The 25,230-nt window shown below is 40.9% G+C and overlaps 1 protein-coding gene across 1 annotated transcript; it reads left to right on the top strand.

The window, feature by feature from the left end:
- The first annotated feature begins 1,774 nt into the window (after window positions 1–1,774).
- SELL (selectin L) lies at window positions 1,775–21,785 on the top strand. The gene is made up of 9 exons (XM_012783908.2): window positions 1,775–1,924; window positions 2,778–2,859; window positions 4,631–5,017; window positions 5,915–6,022; window positions 8,580–8,765; window positions 9,973–10,158; window positions 11,485–11,613; window positions 15,607–15,625; window positions 20,482–21,785. Exons 1-9 carry the CDS (start codon window positions 1,784–1,786, stop codon window positions 20,513–20,515), a joined length of 1,272 nt encoding a protein of 423 aa, XP_012639362.2. The 5' UTR covers window positions 1,775–1,783; the 3' UTR covers window positions 20,516–21,785.
- Window positions 21,786–25,230: the final 3,445 nt, after the last annotated feature.

Below are 25,230 nucleotides of genomic sequence, written 5' to 3'. Positions count from 1 at the left end.
CAGTTTAATGGAATCACTTAAATTGAGGAAAAGTTTAGAAGCCTAGAGTCCAGAGAGGAGATTTTTGTAATAATATAGGTGAGAGATGATGGTGGTTTGGATGCCTAGTAAAATGGAAATGATTGAATGTTGAAAATATTTTAAAAGTAAAGCCAAAAAGAAAAATTGCTGACATACTGAACACGGATTGTGAGAAAAAGAAGTCTCAATTAACTCTGAAAGTTTTGTTCTAAATAACCGGAAGGATGCAGTTATAATTTACTGAGATGGGAATGGCTATGGGAAGAGCCCTCCAGGATTGAGGAGAAATTCAGTTCAGTTTGGGATATGTAAAATATCAGAGGCATATTGAATAACTAAATGGAGATGCTGAGTAGCCATCTGGCTGCAGGGGAAGGGTCCTGGCTGGAAATACAAATTTGGAAGTCAATAGCATTTGGATGGTCAAAGTTATGAGAGTGGATTGGATCACCCAGTCAGTGAGGGTAGACAAAGAAGAGAAAAGCAGTGACCCCTGGACTAGTCCAGAGGTTTGGAGGTTGGGGAGATATGGGAGACTCAACACATGAAACAGAGAGGGAGCAGCCAGTGAAGTAGGAGGAAAACAGGAGCTGCCAGGTGAAATAAAACGAGGATAGGAGATAGGCTTTTGGTGTCAGCGAAGTATAGGACCTTGGTCAGAGGTGTCTCAGGGCATTGGTGCGGTTGAAAGCCTGACTGGACAAGGTTCGAGATAGAATTAGAGGAGAGGACTTAGAAAAACAAGTCCAGACATTTCTTTCAGGGGATAGGAGGATCTTTGACACTTTCAGATCCATGAGAGTTTTGATCCCAGTTTACCACGTCTTCCAAGCTCCTGCTAGAAGTTCAGCTCAATGATCAAGAGCACAGGCTTTGGGACCGCCTGGCCTAGGTTCAAAACCCCAGCTGTACCTCTCACTAGCTATGTGACAAAGGCAACTATCTTAACCTCTTTGAGAGTCTTTAAAATGGGGGTAATAATAGCTACAGCAGAGTGCTGCTCCAAAGGCTAAATAAATGGGGTGCTGAGCTCTATAGCTATTTTGGTTGCTATTATTATCTTCCTAAAAATGCAAATCTGATTATGTCAGGGACTCTTCCTTCTGATTGTCCTTCACCAGTCTTACCTGGTTCACGTGTTACACTCTAGGAATACAAGGGCAAACAACTCTCTTCAGGGCTTTAGGAAGTGCCATTAACAAGGACCTCCACTAGGTGGTGAGCAAGGAAAGAGGGAAGGGAACGCACTGAACTCGGTCAGGTGTGTTAGCAAGCTCTACTGAAGTTTGGCAGACGTCGTAAATTTGTCCAAAACACAATTTTAACTTGTGTTGTTTGCAATTTCCAGGGGCCATCTACCACAGGTAGCCAAGAGTTAGCCCCAGTATTTATTAAAAAGTAGAGGGGGGGGTGGAAAAGAAGGAGGAGGAGGAGGAGGGGAAGGAGAACAAGAACAAAACAAGAATAGGAAGAGGGAGAAGAAGAAGAGGAGGAGGAGAACAATGGGGAGGTGGAGGAGGAAAAAGAAGAGGAGGAAGGAAAAAAAAGAACAACAATAAGGGGAGAGAGAGGAGGAAAGAAGATGAGGAGGAAGGGTGGAAGGACAAAAGGAGGGAAGGAAGAGAGAATCTAGTCAACGTCTTCCTGGCCAGAAGCTTATTTTCTCTCAGGGAGGTGATGGAGGCCAGTCTAGGAAAGGGGTGGGGAAAGAGGAGGAAGGGGAGGGCGAAGGAGGGGGAGGATGTGGGACTGGGTTAGAGAAATGAAAGAAAGCAAGCCTCACTGGCGACACTCAGTGTGGGCTCCCTGCAGCACAGCGGGCTCCCCTGGGCAAGGCCGGGAGACTCGGGGTCCACAGGCTGAAGAGCTGCAGAAGACTAGGGAAGGACGGAGCAAAGCCATGGTGAGCCTTTCAGCCGGAACGATTCCCAGATTCTCAGAGACTCTTGGGGTTGTACATGCAGGTGGCAAGGGGCAGCCCATTTTATTTTGGGTTTTAAGAAAGATAGAAACTAAAAATGCTCTCAGAGTCTGAAAAAGTGTTCCTAGAATCTTTCCTCTCAGATGTGCTGGTTTCCTCTCCTTGACTTTGTCCCTGGTGAGACTTCTGAAGAGAGGTACCGGTGAATCAGTACTTTTACAACTAAATACTGTGTTTACCTGAGAAGTGACACGCTTCAGAAAATAAGGTTTTAAAGTGTGTAGAAGAGCTCTGATTTTGTTATTTTCGTGGCTCAAAAATGTATTTCTTTTTATTTGGGGAAAAAAATGAACTGTTTTTTCTTTGCTGGTGTCTGTTTGGCTATCTCGTTTTTTTTTAGGTATTTGAGGCATTGACCCATTATGATCAAGTGCGGGCTTATAACATTAAATATAAACATCAATAGTTCATTAAGCAAAGTAAATACTTTAAAAAATATGCATGCTGAATATTAAAAAGTTTGACCTAACAGCTCAGAAGAAAACCAGGTACAGAAACTGCTAAAATGTAGAAAAAAATTAAAGCAGTAATGATTAGCAACTTGACACTAAAACATGAAAACAAAATAAAACAACAAAACTCTGCATCAGTTCTGATGTAAATTTGAAGTTACATTTTCCCCAATGCCTGAGACATCTGTTACTATAGTAGATTTAGTAGTGGAACATGCGTGTTTTCTTTTGAACGTTAAGAAAGTTGTAGTATCACCTCAAAGTGCTGCAAACGTGTGGTTTAAGAGTATAAATCTCAGTACAATTTTGTGTTGTATTTGCAGATGTTTCTATGGAAATGTCAGAGCACTCAGAAGGACTTAAGGAACATCTTCAAGTTGTGGGTCTGGACAACACTCTGTTGTGGTATGTTACCATATTTATATATTGCTAAGCCTTTTTTACTTATGTTTATTTTTCTCAAATGTCTACTGAGTATACATAGTCACAGGGAATATTATTAGGTAGACAGTTGTTAATTCTATCCTTTCTGTGAGCATCTCTTTTCTTACTCTTACCTTTAGTTCTTCCCCAGAAACCTAGGAGGTCAAGAAGGTTAGAATTTTTTTGCCTGCCATATCCCTGGCTGTGGGGTTCAGATCATGACTGTCTCACTAACGCCTTCAATTATGAAGGAGTAAAGTTAACTGAGAAATCACTAATAAGGCACTTACAATCTGTGCCAAATATTTAGCACTCTATTTTCTATTTTTTTATTATGGTTCAGCGTGCATCAATGTCATGTCAATAATTACAGTGTGAGCTCCTTAAGAGCTTTGTATCTTTTGGGTCCTTCTTCCATTGATGTGACAAGTTTTATGTCTGAATCTTGAAGACTCTCCAGTAATAGCTTTGAACTTTCTTTCCCATTCATTAAGTAAGCTGATTCTTCTTACTCCTTAGCTTGGATTTTCAGCTCTGGCCAAGCAAACATGCGTGTCTGCCTCGTGGCACATGGGAACCTCGTGCTGTTTCATTCAACAAGTGTTTTCTTAGTCTCTGCAATAGGCAAACCCAATTCTAGGCACTAAGGACACAACAGTCTCTTCCCTCTTAGAACTTATATTGTAGTGGAATGTCCCTTCAAAACTCTGTTCAAAGTGTTTATTTTATGATGTTCTTTACCCATTAATCATATCTGTTCCTAGGTTTTCAGTTCATTTCTGATATATTTGATTTGATTTTGATTATGTATTTTTCACATCTGTTATTCTTGTTCAGAATCCTTAGGAAGCTGTAAGAATTGAATCTGTATTTTTTTTTTTATATTTCTCCAATGTACCTGCCCTACACAATAAAAACTCATAAATGTTGATGGCTATGAAAACTTTTACCTTACTGTATAATAGTGGTTTGCACAGACCATTCCACACTTAGAATGGTATACGTTATTATGGAGTCATTATGTAATTATGTATCTAATTAGATTTCTTCAAAGCCCTCACATTTGAAGCACCATATGTTTATTAAACACCATCAGTTGAATATTGTTGTGTATAGAACATGATATGTCATAATCCTACATCACTTGGTTTTGCAAATTGTTATTATTTTTTTTTTATTATGCAGTTGGATATATAAGGCTTGGGCTCCATATTAAGACTTTCCCAGGGGCACTTCTTTCTGTGGTAAAATATCTTTTTGGTTTGAAAGGGATTACTTAACAATATGTTGTTATTTTCTTGTCTTTATTTTGCTTCTTCCTTGGGTGTATATATATATATATATATATACCCTTCATGAAATTGTTGGCCTTCATGAAATTATCCCAGAATAAAAAAGTAGATTGTAAATTTTAAAGTTATTTGATATTCTACTTTAAATGATTAATAGCCACTAAGAAAAAGAAATAGGAATTTCTAAAATATGTTGCTTAAACTTCAATGGAAGGAATTTTGAGAAAAAATATTATGAAAAGAAATCTAGAAAGCTACCAAATTTGTCTGAAATAGAACCACGAGTAAAAAGCATTCCATCTTCAAGAGAGAAGGTCTAGATTCTACTTCAAATCTGTCAACAACTAATTCTGGGGTCCTGAGATGAGTACTTACTCTGCAAACTCAGCCTGGAGTAGGGCTAGGCTCTTTTCCGCTGTACCGTCATGCGGGTCTACATAGTTCACACTGATGTCTTTCAGATTTCCTGGTGTATCATGGAACCAACTGCTGGACTTACCATTATTCTGAAAAACCGATGAACTGGGCACAGGCTAGAAAGTTCTGCCAAAAAAATTACACGGATTTAGTTGCCATACAGAACAAGGGGGAAATCGAGTACCTGGAGAAGACACTGCCTGTCAGTCGTTCTTACTACTGGATAGGAATCCGGAAGGTGGGAGGGGTATGGACGTGGGTGGGAACCAACAAGTCTCTCACTAAAGAAGCGGAGAACTGGGGGGACGGGGAGCCCAACAACAAGAAGAGCAAGGAAGACTGTGTGGAGATCTACATCAAAAGGAACAAAGACGCTGGAAAATGGAACGACGATGCCTGCCACAAACAGAAGGCAGCCCTCTGTTACACAGGTAGGGAGTGAGCGCCCGCTCCGTGCCCCAGACTCAGGAAGGACGAGAGTTAAGAGAACAACCAGTTTAACCCCTTGGAAGTGCTGGGGACTGAGAACAGTTGCTAGTTCATTCTAAAATACTTCCAGTCCTCTATTGAAGCTTGAATCATGCCACTTCTGAGCATTTTTGGTGTGTAAGCAGGTCCCTACACCCAAAAACCATAGCCCTAAATCACATCACATCATGATGATAAGTATGTATGGGAAGTAAGGAGGAAGAACGAGACAATCAGTGTACCTGAGAGGGCCGTGGAGTGGGAGCAGAGAGCTGGGGCCAGGTGGGGCGCAGGCTAACGTCATTGCACTATCTTCAGTGTATGAAAATTTTTGCAAAATCTCTTATAACAATTCCAAAATGGAATTTTGCCAAGTCATATTTTAGTTGTAAAATATGTTTAGAAACATAGTCAATTTGGTCTCTTATAAATTGGGCTCTACTATTTTAGCAAGTTTGGACTTTTTAATCTTAATGCTTTCTATCAAGAAAGGGATTGCCAAGCAATGATTGCCCACAGAAATGATTAAGGTCAGGTCATGATTTAACTGCTTGTTACATTAAAATCAAGTAATTTGAAGAGTTTCAATGTATGCTACTGAGTTTCATTATAAATGTTAAGGAGTATTAGTATCAGTAATTCAATTCTAAAAGCAAATAATTGTCTATGGCTATATGCCTAGTATGTTCCATAAATAAAAATTTTAATGTATGATTTTTATGCAAAAATTGCTATGAATGTACAAGTAAACCTTTCCTGTTTATTAAAATAGTCTCAGACAAAAATTATTTCTAAAGAAATGACTGCAAGTATTAAAATGCAATTTCATTAAAATATATATTTTTCTGATCTCCTTAAAGCTTCTTGCCAGCCCTGGTCATGCAGTGGCCATGGAGAATGTGTGGAAACCATCAATAATTATACCTGCAACTGTGATGTAGGGTACCATGGGCCCCAGTGTCAGTTTGGTAAGTCTTTTCCCTTTCTTTGTTTCTTCCTATGTAAAGACACGGAGATCACTGTAGCTTATGATGGAAGTTGGTTAGAATGACATGATACTAGCCATTCTGAGAAATGGGAAGTTTTGATCAGAAAGTTCTGCTTTCACAATGTTGTTACCTTTCCGTAAAGATTTCATAAGTCAGCATGAAGTTTCAATTCCCTTCTCAACAAATCTTTTTGAGTACCACAAGGAACATGGTGCTGGGATAAAAGCCGTAAGGGTTACAATAAAAGGAATTAGGCATGGTGGATTCCTGCTCTCGGAAGCTCACACTTTAATGAGCTTGTTAGATTAATTAGAACTCTAAAGTCTGAAAGAACATATACTACTTGTCATTAGGAAGGGGAGTTACCCAGAAGGCAATCTTGCTTTTTCCCTCAGTAACATCAGAATACTCATAGTTCTTCACACTTAAGCTATGAGTTTTGCATCTCACTGACTCAGCTCATGGCCTCTCTCTCGTTCTGCACACGACGAACACACCTGTTCATCTTTAAGACATAGTTCGGGGACCATTCCTTCTAGGAAGCTTTCTCTAGACCCCAAGACAGGCATAGTGTCCCTATTCTGTGTTCTGATAGTTTCACATATTTCTTTCTGATTTCTCCTGCATTTCTTGAAGTCACCCATTTACTTATTTATCTACCCTGATTAAGAAAGCATCTTGAGACCAGCAAGTGTCCTATCTATCATTACATCTGTGGGATTCAGAAAGGGCTCTTGCTGGTGAGCTTGGATTGAATTGACAATATAATTTTTTTAAAAAAAAATCAATAAATTTTTAAAGAATAAAGAATTACAGCCAAAATAAATTTAAATGTCAATCAACTAGAATAGATCTAGCTCATTTAACTCAATCCCTGAGCTGTGAATCTTTCCCAGTATTTTACCCTTCCCTATTCCTGAACTTTATTTTTCAATCATTGTATCATTGGTATTCTCATTTCACTACTTTCTGAACATTTTACTCTTTTCTGATTCTCTTCCTACCTGTGATCATTTCTCCTGAGATCCTTTGTGGGGACCTATGCATGCTTATAAACTATTATTACTTCTCAGCCTTTGTATAATACCTTGTCTGTTTCTCTTCTGACTCTACATGTTTCCCTTGGTCAAACTTACTGACTTTTGTGGACTCACAATTCTATGTGATCTTTGATCTGACAAATCTGCCTCCAGCCTTTATCTTCAAATATGTTAAGGATAGCTTTTTGGATTTCTGAAAGGCTACAAAATCAATTGTCCTCAGCCTGCTTTCCCTAGTGTATTCCTTTTCTCAGTACGTGGAACCACCATTTACATGGGCATGTTGGTAGGAGACTCTCTTACTGCCCCCGACATTTATGCAAGTAGCATAATTCTTATAACTTATTATTTTTCTAATTTGTCTCCTACTTGTCATCTCTACTACTATTACCCTCATTATCTTCCTCCCAGATTATTGCAATAGTCTCCTAGAAGAGTCCCACAACTTTAAATTAGCCTCCCCCAACTATATTATTCATACTACAGGCAGGCTGATCAATTAAAAGCAATCGAAACACATCACACATATGTGACCATCCACCCTTGAATTTCTACCTATCATTAGTCCCACAGGATGAAACCTCCTCCAGGCCTAGAGGAATGCTTGATATATAATAGATACTCATTATATCAAGTGAAAAAAGATAAGATCATTTTGTCTCAGCTTCTATCTTTCTCTCTAATCTCATATCATTCCCAACTTTAATTTGGACTTGTATTGTGTATAGAAAATACAAAAATTCTTCTAATTCCTCTAGTCCATTCTTCACTGAAATCTCTGTGCAATGTCACAATGATGGCTTAAATTTGGCAGATAAGGAATAAGACATGAGAGTTGTGATATTTGCCCAAATGGCATGGCAGTGTCTAAAATATCAAAATTTTGATTTCCAAGTCTTGATTTTATTTATTATTGTACCACCAATCACAGAAAGGAAATAGATCCAGTTTCTGGAGAGGGTTGTCAAAATTAGATGAGCTAAAGTTCTATAACTGAGCTAGAGACGATGAAGATAGAATTGAGGGCAAGATGCTTGCTAAGCTTTTATCTTCTCCCCTTGCAAAGAAGACTGATTTTGGAGACCCACTGTGAACCTCCTACTCTCAATACTCTAGTATATTCTGGGGCATTGATGTAATAGTTATTTTCCAACTGAGCTGGCCATTCCCACTTAGACTTCTCTGGGTTTAAAAATCCTCCCCCTGATAATGCCAAAGATAGTAATATGAAGACTAGCTAATGATTAATTAGGACTTCTTATGAGCCAGGCTGTAAGTCTTCGACTTACATTAATTGAATTGCATTTATTTCCCACACCAACTCTATAAAGTTAATACAATTATCATTGCTCCTCTTTTATAGATGAAGAAACTGAAGGTGGAGGGTTTAAGCAGCCACGCTTAAAGGCACATGGCCATCAAGTGGCAGAGCTAGATTCAGATTCAGGCGTTAGGCCCTCTAACACCTCCCAATGCTATTTCCTTCCTTATTGAAGTGACTCAGTGTGAGCCTTTGGAGGACCCAGAGCTGGGCAACATGTCCTGTACTCACCCTTTGGGAGACTTCTTCTTCAGCTCACGGTGTGCCTTCAACTGCTGGGAAGGAACAAACTTAATCGGGATTGAGGAAACCACTTGCGGACCATTTGGAAACTGGTCATCTCCAGAACCAACCTGTGAAGGTGAGTGACTTCAGAGTAGGGGCCTTGTCGTGGCAGTGCTGTGTTCACAGTCTGGGAAAATTCAGTGGAGTCTTGCTAATAAGTCTGCATTCTCTTTTGGAGAATAATTTAATCTAACTTAGATTATACTGTGATGCTTTTCCAAGGGGGAACTCTTACTATCGCTAAAAAGAAAATCTCCCAAGCAAAAAAATAAAAACCTCTGAAGCCCTTTCAGAGTGTGTAAAATAATTCACAGCAATACAGCATGGTTGTAGTACTTTTTTTTTTTTTTAATTATTTTTCTCATTGCCATGGTATGAATAACCAATCTTGCTGAACCTCAGTTAAATTCTGGTTACTCTCCTTTCAATAACACCTATTTTATATGGTGTCCCACTTAAATCAACCAATTTCCTTCTCAGAGGAGTAGAAGTCTTTCTTGATTGTTTTATTTTGTTTATTCTTAAAGTCATCTTTACTTTTCCTCCTGCATGAACTCTCGGGAGAATAACAGTTGCTGTGGAAAACAAAACAAAACCAGAATTTCTTGACCTTTGTAAATTTGAAACGTGGTAGGTTTTTCTCCTTTTTAATTGGCAAAGCTATCCTCTTTGGGGAGAAAACTGGTGGCATCTGAATTTGTGAAGTTTTGTTGATATTTTCTGGGTTTATGCTTCTGACTCACTAGTTTAAGTATTAAATTGTTTTAATTCTCGAAAGTACTATCAAAATCCACTATTGAAATCACAGAACTAAATCGACCCACCTACAAAATTTTACAGAAGTTGGACTTGCTTCAGAGAACTGGGATGTTTTCCCAAGATACTTGGGTAAGCTTTAGGACAGGTGAGAAGGTGAAAATTCTCTGCATGCGTTCACTGAGAATATTCCAGAAGCGCCCATGAGACAGAGGTCATGTGGCATGGCACTCCCAGCAGAGTTGGAGGGTCACCGTGGCTGGGCTGGCAGTCTGGAGCAACCATCCCTCCCCACCACTGACTTTCAGTGCTCTTTTGGCTTCATCTCTGACTCACCACCCACCAACATTTTCAAGAAGATCAAGTCTGGACGCATTATCAGAAGTAATTTCTAGAAATTAGAAATTTCTAGATTCATGTGAATAGTTCCACAGTTGAGTCAGATAGGTTTGGCTAAAAAATCTTTGGTCAAGGGAGGGTCTCTACTTAGAAATACTTTTTTTTTTTCTTTTTCTTTTTCACTGAAGTGATCCAGTGTGAGCCTCTATCAGCACCAGATTTGGGGACGATGGGCTGTAGCCACCCCCTGGCCAACTTCAGCTTTTCCTCTGCATGCACCTTCAGCTGCTCAGAAGGAACTGAGTTAATCGGAGAGAAGAAAACTATTTGTGAATCATCTGGAATCTGGTCAAACCCTAGTCCAATATGTCAAAGTGAGTAAGTTTGTCCCAATAGACTGAAGATTTGCAGATGGAGTTGATGGGTGAGCAGATGGTGGGGACAGATATACTACACTTTTAAATTTTGTTTTGTTAAATATATGGAGCCTAAAAATAATATTTATATGCATTAACATAATATAGAATCTTTGGCTGTTCTTTCCTCCTCCATAACTCTTAAAATCTAAACCCACTGTCTCTACTGATTTATTTCTTATCCATTACCATCCGACTTCTCTGTTGGTCCATTGGAATGCCTCTACAAATGTCACCAGTGACTGCCTAATTCCCCAAGTAGTGGATCCTTCTCAATTATCACTAAGCTGATACTTCCCACGTCTGTGCATGTATGAGAAGGACCATGTCTTCTTCATCTTTGTATACCCTCCACCTGACACGGTGCCTGGCAGTAGGTGCTAAAATAAATGCAGGTTAAATTAGCATGTGAAAGAATAGCTACCTATGTCTGCCCCTGAGACCATCTGCATGGATAACAGAAGTCTTTAAATGGTAGGATCTGTGGAGGCTATCAGAGAGGCTGATCTCTGTGTGCCCAGGGCCAGAGAGTAGAGTAGGAGAGAAGAGAGGAGGCAGGGAGGCCTGTAGCAGAGGACCGAATACCAGGCCCATCAGGGACATTTCCTTGAAGGCCTAGTTAGTACCCATTTCCTCCTCGTCTTCATCGAGCCAAGAGGTGTCTTCTGTTTGAAGCCTTTGGGAGCCTGAGCCATCTCCCCATTATATACTAGGGTGTGGGGATGGAAACACCTCGAAAGAGTTCATCAAAGTAACCAAAGAATTAGGGATGCCATCAGAGCCTTTGCCAACATGTAAAAGTAGGTTCCTTCAAATGGTGGCATCAGAAGACAGATATATCTCATATCAGTATTTTTTTCAGCAAAGTTCCCCAAATGAACTTAGTTCATGGTTACAGAAGGATGTATAGATATGTTCTTTTACTTAATTGTGAAGGAAGTGGAGGGAAGTGGTGGGACTGTATCATTTGAAAAATACAATCTTGCAGGTCCTTATCATATAAAGTACTTATTTTTGTATAACTGCTTTAAAGTAAAAGCATTAGTAGTTTCCTTTGACTCAGATTCAGATTCTACCTGCATTGGGATAACGAGGCTGGTCCAGTCTTTGCCCCTGCTGTAGTCTCAGCGTGCGCTGTCCACGCCAGCTTCCTCACCTGTCAAATGGCACCAAATGGGCTATTGTTGCGAGTCGTAGGGAGGAAGAAAGTCAAATACCCTGAGATGGACGAAGGAAAGAATGCTCGTGGTCTCATGCTCTGTGCCTTACTGGTTTCTCTTTCAGAATTGGATAGGAGTTTCTCAATGATCAAGGAGGGTGACTATAACCCCCTCTTCATTCCAGTGGCAGTCATGGTCACTGCGTTCTCTGGGTTGATGTTTATCATTTGGCTGGCAAGGCGATTAAGAAAAGGTATGTGAGTTTAACTTTATATGAAAATAATGTGACTTTAAGGTGAAAACGAAAAAAAAAAAAACTACAGGAAATTAAGCACAATAGATTCAACTGAAGCAGGATGCCAAGCTTTACGTTCTATAGACGTCGGTCCCTGGAGGCATGTAAATTAGCCCAGCACACACCTTCACTAAAACAAGCTGGCTGATTTTTGCTTTTCATCTGACAAAAGCCTTTTTAAAATGCCTATTATCTTTAAGACCTCTTGCTAGGGTGATAATAAATGAGATATTCTAATGGTTCTTGGCTCTCACTTAATTCTGAAAGAAGGATACATAATCTCTGCCCTCTAAGAGGCTACATACCCTGGATTTCAGTGCTATAATTCCACTAAGAAATGAATCTAATGCCCACTAAGGTTTTCAAGGCACTGTTCCCAAACACCTGACCTCTTCAAGAGTCACATACATGCCAGGCTCCTGACACATGGGAGTTGCCTTCACCCTGGGAGACATTCCCACGTGTTTTCCCCAGTGTCTAGTCACCAAGGCCCCTCCCCAGTGCCCAGGCCTCTCCCTAAGGCCACAGCATGTATGCACCGTGTATGCTTTCCCTCCACCCTGGACTGGAGAAGAAAAGGGAAGAAGGAAGACTTCCCAGAGAAGTAAATATCTGCTGCCTGGAATAGTAGACAGAATTCTACCAGAGAAGAACACCAGCGTCACTCCCCTTAGCTCCCCTTGAGTGTGTCCAAGCCTTAAAGTGGGACCAGCCCACCAGTGACAGACCCACAGTCTGTGGCAAGCCTGGGGTGCACACGAACACATTTGGCCAAACTCTCCTGGCAGAACCATTCAAGACTGGGCATTAGACATTGGGCAGCTTTTAAGATATTCCTGTTTCAAGTTCGGGGACCATGAATGACCTCAGAATAACTGCTAACCAACTGCTCTGTGCTGCCTTTCTGTGGGGTCCTTCAATTGCCATTTTGAGTTCACTTCCTGTGAATTAGTTAGTATGTATTCTGTTCACTGAGTACAATAGGCAAAGCGTGCCCTCTGCCCATCCGCACTGGCAGTCACAGAAATGTTATCTATCAATCCTTAGTGGTCTTCCACTCAATCTGATCTTTCATCCAAATTTCAGAGCAGAGGGTGCTAGATTAGTTTTCTAACCGACCCAGAAAGACAATGGGGGAGGGCACTGCGGATGTGCAAGAGCTTCATTACCTACAACCCGAGATCACCGAGCAGTGACAATGTCTCGGCTCCTGCTCTTAGTTAGAGATTCTGTAGAGATTGGATCCCACCATCTTAGAGTACTATACAGTACTCAGTCCTTAAGTACTGCATTAAAGCAAAAGAAAAATGACATTTTTCTCCCACCATTGATTATCTCTTCCATTGAGACTTCAAAGCCCGATGCCATCCATCCTTTCTATCTTCCTACCTTGAGTGATGCCTGCAGAACTGAGGGGTAGAGAGTAGAGTGGGGAATTACACACCACCCCCTGGGATAAGGTGGCTTCTATCCAAGTAACTTTAAGGACTTTGGAGCTATAAGTCACCTTGATGAGGAAGATATCTATTCCCAAATCCCCTAACCTTTTAACAAATGTTTGTAGAATCAAAGTCATGTGTATTTAATGAGGGCTTTAGGTGGCTAAGGCTGTTTTAGAACCAGGGGTGAGAAAAGCAGTAGGGTTGTTTTTTAAATTTTTTATCTCAGTGTCATTTCTGTACAAGATCTCAAACCGATAACTTGAAGATTGCATGCTCCTGCTGTGGGAATCAGTGTGGCGCAAACAGGAAACAGATAACGGGCAGTTAGGCTAGCTACAGTCATGCCCACAAAGAGACCAGAAGCCCCCAAAAGATCACTCACTGACTGTGTAGGAAAGTAAGGGTATCTGTAACATAACATTTAAATAGGGTTCATTTGTGAAGCATCTTCTGATATCTCCAAATTACAGATGCTTTTGTCTTCCAAAAATTTTAGTTGTAAGTTGGTTCTTTAAAAACACACAAAATATTGTTTCCTATAGAGGCAATGGTAGAAATGATGGCTAGGTTCCCAGGCTAAGCCTAAGAGCTTTTCTAAGACAAAATGTAGCTATCTCATGCATTTATAAGGATAAAAGTAAAAAATAATAAATCTGCATTTATGCAGTAATTCATCTTTTATGATAATTTTGTAGGCTTTTTTGGGTTCCAAAAGCTAGTAAAAGCAGATAGTAAATGTTTGGAGCATGGTAGGTAGGCAATGAAGTGACCAGATTCCTGACCCCTGCTCTTCTGTCCTCAGATGGATCTTCTGAACCTGGCACTTTGGCCTTTGCCCTAGTAGTCTTGGTGCCTGGACTTTAGCTCCTTTCTTCTAGGAAACGAATAAGGGAGGGGTTCAGAAACATGTTCCCCTGTGCATGTACTCCTCTAGAAACACTTCGTGCTCCTAGCATTATACTTCTCTGATTAGTCACTACCACTGGTAAACAAGGTAAATTGGCTACCTGTTCAGTAAATGAGGAAACTGAGGCAATGGTGTTTTAGTCCAAATCTCTAGAATCCCATGTCAATAGATGCCAGAGTCAGAGATTAAACTCCTACCCAGATATCTCCCCTAAAACCACTAGTATTCAGATTCATGAGACTCTCTTTTTTTTTTTCTCAGTTGGAAGAATTCTCCCCTTGAACAGGTTTAGAACAAGGCATGAAACTGAACACATGCCCCTTAGTTCCCTTTTCTTTCAAAAGAAACCCTCTCAGTAGAAACAGATTCTTGCTGATCTATTGTTCCATTGTTCCTAAAAGAAAAAAGAAATACTCACATGAAGATAAACAAATGGAACTTGAAATTAATTGAGACTCGATTGTCCTTGTTCAAGTGCTTTTGGTCCATCTCATCAGCAGGCTGGATTTTGGGAGAAAACATTCAAAATAGTAATTTCTAACACTTTAAACAATTAAAACAGTAACTGAACACTGTCTAAGTGCTAGGCCCTGGCCTAAATGCTTTGAATATATTTTATTTCGTCAACCCAATGAGGAAGATACAATTACTGTACCCTTTCTACAGATGAAGGAATTGTGGTTTTGAGAAGAAAAGAAGCTGTTCAAAGACACACCAACACTGCAGGTGGCAAAACAGGGCTTGCACTTGGGTGGAATAATGCTCCAGCCGACAGCCACTGAAATATTATATTGCCTTCCAAATGATCAGTTCTCCTCGAAGAGCTTTTTTCTAAATAAAATTATCTACTTATTTATATTCTGCTTTTTTCACAAAATGTAAGATAATACAAAATACATTCAGCATATCAAATTAAAATGAGTTAAAATATAAGGAAAACAAGCCATATTTAAGTTTAGGGTATAAAAATAAGTACCCAAATTGAAGTTAGGGCACAGAAATGTGTGTCACAAAGTCCTATACAATTGATAGGAGAAAGTCTCAGATCTGGCTCCCAGTTTCCTTGCAGCCAGAGAAGGAAGCGTAACCAGTTGTGATACTTACTGTAAAAACACATTAGTTACTTAGATGAGGCTGTGCAAATCCTACCAAAGAGGCCAGAATGAAATTCTCGTGGATTCACATAGAGAAGACGCTGTGAGATGTAATGTATTCTCATAGTATTAGCAGCTAAAGTCCTTTTCAGGAGGAATCTGCAGGTAGCCGATGGGACAGCAAGTGGGGAAGGGATAAACACGTGAATGGGCATATTGGTCTGGCCACCAGGCAATCCAGCCTGGACTTTTGTCTTTATGAGCATCACAGAGAATGGACTGGAACCCCAGGAGGCATCTGCATCAACACATATGTTCTATTTGAGTATCTACCACTGCTTGAATTAGAACAGTAAGCCAGTACCTCAGATTATCTTAGACACAGGTAGGGTCCCCCTAACAAAAGTTAGTTTTGAGGGTGGAGATCTCCTTTCTCCCTTTCTTTAAAAAGTTTAAATTGTCTATTATTTTGCTAATGCCATTTCTCTATTTTCTTTTCTATTTTTAGGCAAGAAATCTCAGAAAAGGTAAGTTTTATCAGTGGTGAGGAGTTTCCACATCGGTTGATCCCTTCTCTACCTTCCTTAAGATGCTTCCTGTTCTAGCCAGACATAGTAACCTCATAGTAGCTGTTTACATTGGGGTCCTTGTTTAAATGAAGTTTCCAGATAAGGTGATAACTCTGTTAGCTTCCCTTAAAAGCTGTGGGGTTTTTTTGGTGCTAGTGGAGCTGAATAAATGAACAAATGAACAAGTAATACCCCATTAGGAAAGGGAGGTTTATGTAAACGATTTTCCTGATTGTCTCAGAATTGTCTTTGAGGGTTAGAAGCACTGTCATATGTTTCTTCTTGTTCTGGCTGAACGTGAGGCTCTAAATACAGTATCCAAGAAACATTCAATTCAACAAGTACTTATTGAGAAAATAATGTGTACTAGCCCCTAAGAAGAAGGTATATCTCCAAACTCTAAGCCCTGAATACCTAATACAAAAGGGTAAACCTCTGCAGCTCTAGTACGTATTGACCCTCAGCAGTGTGGAAAAGGTGGGGAGCATGAATTCTACCTGCTGTCTTCCCAAAGAGGCAATTATTTTTCAGTTTGATCTTGAAGCTTAGATTTCTTCAATTGGAGAAATAGCATACCGAGAAAGAATGTAGACAGGAGAAAGTGCATGGCCCATCTGACAGAAATGAAGATGGCAAAATATTTCTCAGTTTCAAAGATTTAGTGACTTGCTTTAAAATTTTAGGAAGGAAGAATGTAAGCAAAAAGAACTATGGAAATGAGACTTTGTTGACATATTAAGTGCCCAGATAGACAACTGGGCTCATTTTAAAATGCTAGAAGTGAAAGAAGATGGTTCCCCATGGGATTGTTTGGGCAACCCTCCTATAGACCACAAACTTAGTAATTCAGTGGGCTGTAGCTTAGAGTGTAAAGAGAAACTGGGAGGAGGTGAAGTACCAAAGGCCACATCATAGAGTAATTTATGAGCCATATTCAGGATTATGGACTTTATCTTGAGCTGTATCTCTAAGAGGGTTTAAGCAGTGTCACCTTGCACTCTTCATCTTATGAGGATCACCTTGCACAGCAATATGGCAAATACGGAGACAGCTGAGTCTGGAGGCAAAGAGACCAGTTCTGGAGGCATTTGAAGTTATTAGGTTAACGCTCATGATACCTGTCAAGAGAAATAGCAGTGAGGATGGGTACATGAGATAAGAGGAGCTGGAATCAACTGAATGTGTTTGTTAGTTGGCTAAGAGGGAGAGAGAAGAATCAAAGAAGATGCCATGCTTCTGACCTGGGAACTGGTGGATGGTAGAACTATTTGCTACTGAGAAAGGAACATAAAAGAAGGAGAAGTGTTGGAGGCAAAGATCATGGATTCAGTTTTGCAGTGTGTTGAGCTTTAGGTGCCTGGAGTTCATCCCATTGTGGTCCATTGGACCTGTCGCAGTGCAGGGGCTACCTTGGGGCAGGAGAGATGTGGATTTGGGGGTTCTCACATTTCAGGGGGTAACTGCCATCTCAGGAGTGGGTACTCCATCTCAGGAGTCTGAAAATGGAAGAGAGGGTGGGAGAGAGGGTGGGAACCAGAGGATCTCACAAGTCAGCTAAGGAAAAAGGGAAAGGAGAAGAGGTTGTCAGAGAGGTAGAAAGAAGAGGAGGAAGAGTATGGGGTCATGAAAGCCAAGGAAAGAAGGAAGTGGAAACAGTTTCAAGTATTGCCAAGAGAACCAGTGAGTTGCCACTCACGGAATGAGGGTGTCAGTGGGACACCATTTTCAGCACACAGATCAAGACAGGAGTCAACCAAGCATGGAGGAATTATTCAGGTTGGGAAAGTAGAGGCAGAACATGTAGTCGTCTCTTTTAAAAAGTTTGGCTTTGGAGGAAGAGGGCAACTGAATGGTGACATGGGGTCCCTGTTTTATTCTTTTTTCTATTATCCTGTCTCCTCTTTCACAGTATAGATGGGGTCCAGTGAGGAAGGGGTCCTGACTCTGGACTGGCCTCCCTATCTCTGTGGCAGGAAACCCACAAGATGTGAAGCTTTCTTTAATACTCACAACTATTAAGTGAAAGTCTTTTCTGACACAATCTACCCAGAGCCGTTTTCTGGCCACAGGAACCACCTGTTTTAATTGCCACTAGATGGAAGTAGATCAACTCAATTTTTTTAGATATCCTTGAGGCACAGGAAGAGATGCTGGCTGGAAGAGTATTAGCATTAGTTAATTAGTTTGCTTAATTACCAGAGCAAGCACATTGCCATATTAAGTTTAACGGCTCACTGATATTTACAATAAATCAAGTAATAGTTCTCTATTGAACACTTTTTTGTTGGAACAATGCTAAGCTTGATCAAGACACCAATAGGAGTAAGCCTTTGTCCCTGACCTCAGGGACATTATTATCTAATTGGAGAGTTAAGACAAAAATACAGAAAAAAAAAATCAGAAAACTACAAGGCAAAGTAAATTAATGGCTGATGAGTGCTATATCAGAGAAGAAAAAAGATCATTTGGTTTGGTGACTAGAGAAGATCTTATAAAGAAGGTGAAAACTGAGTTGATGCCTTTTTGTTTGTGTTTTTGAGATAGGATCTCACTCTGTCACCCAGGCTGGAGTGCAGTGGTGTGATCACAGCTCACTGTAACCCTATAACCTCTAACTGCCCCAGGAGCCAGGACTGCAGGTGTGCACCACCATATCCAGCTAGGGTTTTTAAAAATATTTTTAGAGAAAGGATCTTGCTGTGTTGTCCAGGCTGGTCCCAAGCTCCTGCCTGGCCTCAGGCAATCCTCTGCCTCTACCTCTGCAAGTGCTGGAATTATAGGTGTGAGCCACCACACCTGGCCTTGAGTTGCTTTTTAACAAATGGATAGGATTTAAGCATATAGAGAGAAGCAGGGAAGAAAGGCAGTCCAGAGGAGGGAAATGATATAAACAATGATATGGTAGGGGGACTATGAAAGCATGTTCTGAGGCCAGTTAGTAGAACTTTCTAGAACCCATAGTTCATTGAGGAGCAGTGAAGTATTAATAGAAGTTGAAAGGGAAGGCTGGCCCCACCAACATAGGTCTTGAATGATTTATTGGATGGTCTAGAAAGACCTAGCAAAGAACTATTTGCTCAGCTGCCTTGGGACACCTCTCATTTATTGCCCAAGGTTATCTTAATTCATAGAGTGTTTGGATTTTGAGTCTGAAAAGGATCTTGGCGGACATGATGTTTAAGCTCTCTTTTTAGTTGAGCTAATTTACTATAGGCCTGGAGCTAGGGACAGAGTTAGTTACAATAATGATAAAACTTTATCAAATAGTAATTCCATGTTGCACACTATTCCCAGTGTTTTACATGCCTTAAATAATTAAATATTGCCTACAAGTCTGTGGGAGTAGGTACTATTAATATTCTCATTATAGGTAAGAAACAGGCACAAAGAAATAAAATAGCCCGAAGTCACTGAAAAAATGGCAGTGCTAAATTTGTACCCATCTGGATCCAGGGTACATGCTGTTAACCCTTATAGTTCCAGAACTTAAGACTCTTTTTTGTTGTTGTTTTTGAGATGGGGTCTCACTATGTTTCTCAGCTGGTCTTGAACTCCTGGGCTCAATCAATTCTCCTACGTCAGCCTCCCAAGTAGCTAAGATTACAGGTACATACCACTGTGCCCCACTTCAGAACTCAAGATTCTTGACTCCTGGGTTAGAGTTGTAAGTCTCAGACACCCTCCTCTTTCAGTAATGTGATTTTTTTTTTCTCACACTGAAACCATAGGGTGATGGCCCCAAGGAAGGGTGGAGTAGAAGTAGGGTGTGCTTCTAGAACAAGCCACAGTTAAAATGAACAATATCACACTAAACACCATGTGCCAATATTTTTTAAGACCTGGAGCTAACTTTTATAGTCCTTGTGCTCATTTGTACTAGCTTTTGGAAGGTGAATGAATGAGTCCTTGGGTACTTGTGGTTTCAATTCTTGCTGGGTTATTTTGACTCTTCTGCAAACTGGCAGTGTTTATCACCTCATTTGGTTTCTAGTGTCTAAATTCTGGCAGGGTAAAAGCTACACCCAAGATACACAGGAAGATACGATGCCAACCTCAGAGGAGGGCATATGTGAAATTTTGTTTTCAGAAACATTTTTATCTCTATATTTGCAAGCACTTTTGCAGCTGCTGAACTGTGGTTTACCCTGACAGTTCATCATGAGACCAGAGTCTCAGAATCTGGTTCTCCCTTGAAAGGTGCTATTAAGACATACCACCTGGCCTGCCCCAAAATGACACAGTTGTGTCACACACAAAAAGTGGCGTTTATTTCATGAAATTAAATTTGTCACTCCTTAAATTATATCCCACCAGAATCTGATGTTTAGAACCACCACTATTCCTTTCATGCATTTTTATTTTTTCTGATTTTACTTTCCGTTTGAGCATGTCTTCTATCTACTCTCCTGACTTTCCACTGTTCAAAAATCAATCTAAACTGTCTTTTCAAATCGTTCAATATGGGCACCAAGGCTGTACTACAGAAATTCTCCAAGTGCGGTCTGTGGACCAGCAGTATAGGCATAACTGGGAGCTTGTTAGAGATGCAGAATCTCAGGCCCTACCCAGACCTACCGCATTTTAGCACCATCTCTGGGTGGAAGCACAGGAAAACATGAGAGGTGCGGCTCTCAGGTTCTCTTCCCATTTGCCTGCATCCTGAAGGCGTGCCTCTTGTCCGTGATTTCCAGCTGAAAGCCTTTCCCTGCTCCACTTGTCACCTTTAGTGAATATTTACCTTTACTACCAGCACTTCCATTTTTGCAGTTTTTAAGCTCCTTCATTTAATTTATAATCTCTTGTTTTTCTTTCAGTGTGGATGAACCCATACTACATCACGCTCTATGAAAGAAAACTCTTGGTATGCTAAAGGTCATTGGATTCTTCAAAACCTCATTGAAAAGTTTTGCATGGTGGCATCTCCCTTATCAAAGATGAATGTGTTTCCTTCAGTGCATCTGGAAAAATTTCTACGTAACCAACAGCTGCTCTGCCCTGATTTTGCCCCTCATCCATCCCCCCTCCCCCAGCCCACAGGTGTTGTTCACATAGCTCAGTCTTTATCTTTCCTGCGGAGGAACAAATGAGACCGTGGGGGAAAGGATTACTGTGGACTATGAAGATGGCTGACCTTGCTCTTTCTTGACTCTTGTTTCCAGTTTCAATTCAATGCTGTACCTGGTGACACAAACTTCTATATGCAGTGGAAATTTGATACATATGTAACTACAGACTCAATTTTCTTGGAGATCAAATTTAACATTGTCTGTCTACTGTATACTGTGGAATTCTGTATACTGTGAATTTTCATAAAATTGACGTTACCCTTGCTTTGCTACTCCAGCTAAGTAATGGAGTCCTCCTGCTCAAGCTGAGAAAGTCCAGTGTGCACCGTAGCCCTGCCCTGTGTGAATGAGGCCTTCCTGTTTCACAGCCTTCAGCCTCCTCACCTTCAGCCGTCTCCCCTTCTCAGTTGGCTGACTTCCACACGTAGCATTTCATGAGCACCGAACAAAAGGCAAGAAGAGAGAAATAGCCTGCACTGTTTTTTCCCTTGTTTGAAGGTTTTGCTGTCCCTTTTTTATTAGACACATTCACATTTCTTGAAGTCAATGCTGCTTTTATGACCACTATATTGTTAATAAAGAAACATCAGCGCTGGAATGCTAGCTGCAGGTGACATCTGCATTTGATGTTGTACAGAAGAGTGGAAACAAGTAAAGAGATTCCCTGACTCATGTGAAATGCTCCCTGGTCCCCTGCCCCCAAACCTCCTATCCACACACCTAGATTCTATCTGTTCTTCAAGATTCATCTCAGGCAACCTGCACTCTTGCCACTTCTTTTATAACTAGCCCTTAACCAGCCCAATCCACAACAATCTCCCCTTCCTGGCTTCCTACTGCAAGCTTAGTTTGTACCATGGAAGTTTGTGCATAAATACAGCCTGGTTTTTTTTTTTTTTTAAAGGTTATCTAGTTGTTTTAAAAACTATCATATGTCATGTTTTCTCCCCAATGAGATTGTACGCTTAAGGGCAGAGATTGTGCCAGATACCTGAAATGTCTAGTTTGCTATTTGACTCTCAATAAATGCATGTTCAAATAAATCGGAAAGTGCATACCGTGTACTGTTGATAAATGTTTCAGCAAACCCTCTCTCTCCCTGCCATCTGATGACCTGGACAGATACTCACCTAATGTCAAGGGCTGAATTCTTACAAGAGAAGGGGGTCCTGTCAGAAACTAGTTGGAAATACCTCCTTGTCCCATGACCAATATAGCTTTCATACAAATTTGCACATGTTAGGAGAATAATAATGGTAAGGATTACATTTTTTTCCAAAGCCATCTCAAATTCTGTGTTATAGTAAGGGGTGTTGCAAAAGATTCTCCATGCTGTACACTGCAAATGTAGGATGTGTTGTTCACGTTTGTGTGGCTTAGGGTGTATCCCATGGAGTTGTACAATGTGCAACCTGCACAGAGTCACATGGCAGCCCTGATGGCAAGTGTTTATTCAACCAAAACACCAGGGTCAAGAAACCCCAAATAAGGCCAGGTGCGGTGGCTCACACCTGTAATCCTAGCACTCTGGGAGGCCAAGGCGGGAGGATTGCTCGAGGTCAGGAGTTCGAGACCAGCCTGAGCAAGAGCGAGACCCCGTCTCTACTATAAATAGAAAGAAATTAATTGGCCAACTAATATATATAGAAAAAATTAGCCGGGCATGGTGGCGCATGCCTGTAGTCCCAGCTACTTGGGAGGCTGAGGCAGGAGGATCGCTTGAGCCCAGGAGTTTGAGGTTGCTGTAAGCTAGGCTGATGCACTCACTCTAGCCTGGGCAACAAAGTGAGACTCTGTCTCAAAAAAAAAAAAAAAAAAAAAAAACCCAAGTGGAGACTACCTCTTGCGAGTGAGATTTGTATAGATTTTAAAATACAGTCCTAAATTCAAGCCTTAAGGTTACTATGTGATCTTACTAATTATATCATTCCATATCCTATAAAGATTCATAATATAAATTTCTCCAAAGGCCTTGGACATAAACTCCCTGAGACTTAATTCCTTTGCCTATAAAATAAGAATAAAGTCTGCCTTGCTTACCTCACAGGGTTATGGTGATATTATCTCGAGTATGAAATTGCTTTGTGAGCTGAACCTTAAACATAGATTTTTTTCCCCCACCCAAATCTCACCTTTCATGCTTTCTTGGTGTAGAATTCAGGATCTTACCCAAAGTCTGCAGCAGAAGCAGCTCTGAGGCCTTCTCCTGAGATTAGGAACCAGAGAAGGACTTTCTGGTCCTTCTAGAGAGGAACCCAGTTCTCAGATTTTCCTGCAGAAGGTCAGCTCTGCTGCCTACACCCCCACTGGATGAGGTGGAAGGGCAGAGGACAGGAGTGGAAGGCATTGTTTGGAACCCTGCCTCTACCCCTGCGATGTGACCCAGGCAAATTGCCACCTTCTCTGAACTTCAGATTTAGGTATGAAACGGGGTCCCATTATCTTTCACATAGGGTTGTGCTCCAGATTAAATGAAATAACTATTTTATCCCATTATCTAGAATACAAACTCCTTCTAAGGAACATAGAATTATCCATATAGATTTGTCCACCAGATCAATGTGCCTGGGCTATGTATGTTATTGTAGTTTCCAGCAAAAATATTTCAACAAATTAAAATCTAATTGTATCGATTTAGCTCTAATAAGAAAAATCCGTCACCTGATTGTCACACACTCCAGCCTTCACCCCCTGGCTTCTCTGAGGCTGTGCTCTGTTCTTTGACTCATGAACTAAACAGACCCAGCTCTGTACTGATTTAATGAGAAGTAAAATAAGGCAAGAAAGAACCTTCATACCCAAATCATACTGTGGAAAATTAATAAATTTATCCTTTAGATAGCTTTGTTCTTCCCCTCAAAGTTCCTCTTATCTGCCAGCCGACCTGCCTGTACACTTCACTTTTCTTTAAAGTTGTTGTAAAATTTCCTTCTCTTGACTTTGACAATTTGGTTCTTTCCTTCTGTTCACCTGTCCTCTTCAGGAAAAAAAAAAAAAAAATCTGCCCTCACCAAAACAGCCCACAACTCATGACAAGGGACAGGGATATTATTAGGAGAAATAATGAGATCTTCACCTCCCCTGGGCCTTGGCAGTCTTGCTAAATCTAGCGGCCCCTGACATTTTATGAGACACCTGCAGGCTCCCCTCCCTGACTCTGACAGGGTTTTATAGTTAGAGCTCATCTTTCCTTAGCATCTTGGTATGAAGCTTGGTCCTAGTAACAGACCTGCAGTAGTGATTCCAGAACTATTAGCGATTGCTTTAATAGTAGTAGTGACCATAGCGAGGGTTGACAGTAATGTGTAATTAAGGTGCTCTATGTAAGAAAATGCAGAGAAGTGACTTTTCTTCTGTGAGGGCGTGAGAAGGAACGAAAGAAGATAATGGAGGTAGAGGAGGAGAACTGGAAATGCTGTGAGAGGCTGAAGAAGTCCGTGGGGCAGCCTGGCCTCTAGGACTAATACGGATTTAAATGGTGTGATTCCCCACGTTGCACAAATCTCTGTAAACACTCTGCTGCAAACACAGACTCGCTTTAATGGAGGGGTTTAAGGTAAAAGCGCCGCTTCCTCAGTTTGGGGAAATAGATATGAAAGAATAGCCACCAAAAGGCAAAGCTGGAACAAACCTATTTTGGCAGAAACAACATATTTAGAAGAAAATCAGTGCCAAGGTGAGCATGAAAATTAAACTCTCTGGGAATCTTGAGAACGCTTAGAGAGGGTTTGGGCTTCCACAATTCCCAGTATTTTTAATTCATTCTATGTGGATTTTAGGGGGCAAAGGGCTACTACCTGACATCTAGGTTATATTCCTCATACATTTAATCCTTGGCCTTAGATGATATTAACCCATTTTAAAATTTTAGGAAACTGGGGCTCAGAGATATTAAATAATCTAAGTCCATATATAGCTAGACAATGTCTGTATAGCTAGTATCTGTTTAATCGATGAAGAAAAGTAGCATAAAAGGACCTGTGGTCTAATGCTGACATGAAAATAGAATAAAATATTACTTAGAATAGATTTGATTGTAAGCACTCTCGCTGACGTGGGCAGTCCCAAACTATGCAGCCGTTTCCCAATTCACAAGAAAATCACCCTTCCAGAGCGATCTAGAGAGAGCAGGCTGTGTCTCAGCTCAGCATCCTCAGAATGACCTCTTTATCAGGACAACAGGACGACATCATGGCTGTCGAGTGAGAAACGACATAGGCATGTTTAGCAAAAAGAGGGGTGTAAGACTTGGGACGATTGTTTTCAAAAATCAATTAAACATTTGCCAGAAATGTACTATTGCAAGAAACGTTACCAGGGGCTGTGGACACAGGGGCAGAGCTCCTGCCCTTGGGGACCCAGCAGCTGGAGGCGGAAGGAAGGCAAAGCCCCGTAACTGCGAGTTCAGGTGGCGGGCACTATGGTTCTGCCAGGCGTGCCCCTCAGAGACGCTGCAGCTCGGAGGAGGGAGAGACCACGTGGCGAAGGGCAGCAGAA

This window comes from Microcebus murinus, chromosome 2, assembly GCF_040939455.1.
Source record: "Microcebus murinus isolate Inina chromosome 2, M.murinus_Inina_mat1.0, whole genome shotgun sequence".
NCBI classification, from domain to species: domain Eukaryota; kingdom Metazoa; phylum Chordata; class Mammalia; order Primates; family Cheirogaleidae; genus Microcebus; species Microcebus murinus.
This window is presented reverse-complemented; position numbering and strand designations above follow the sequence as displayed.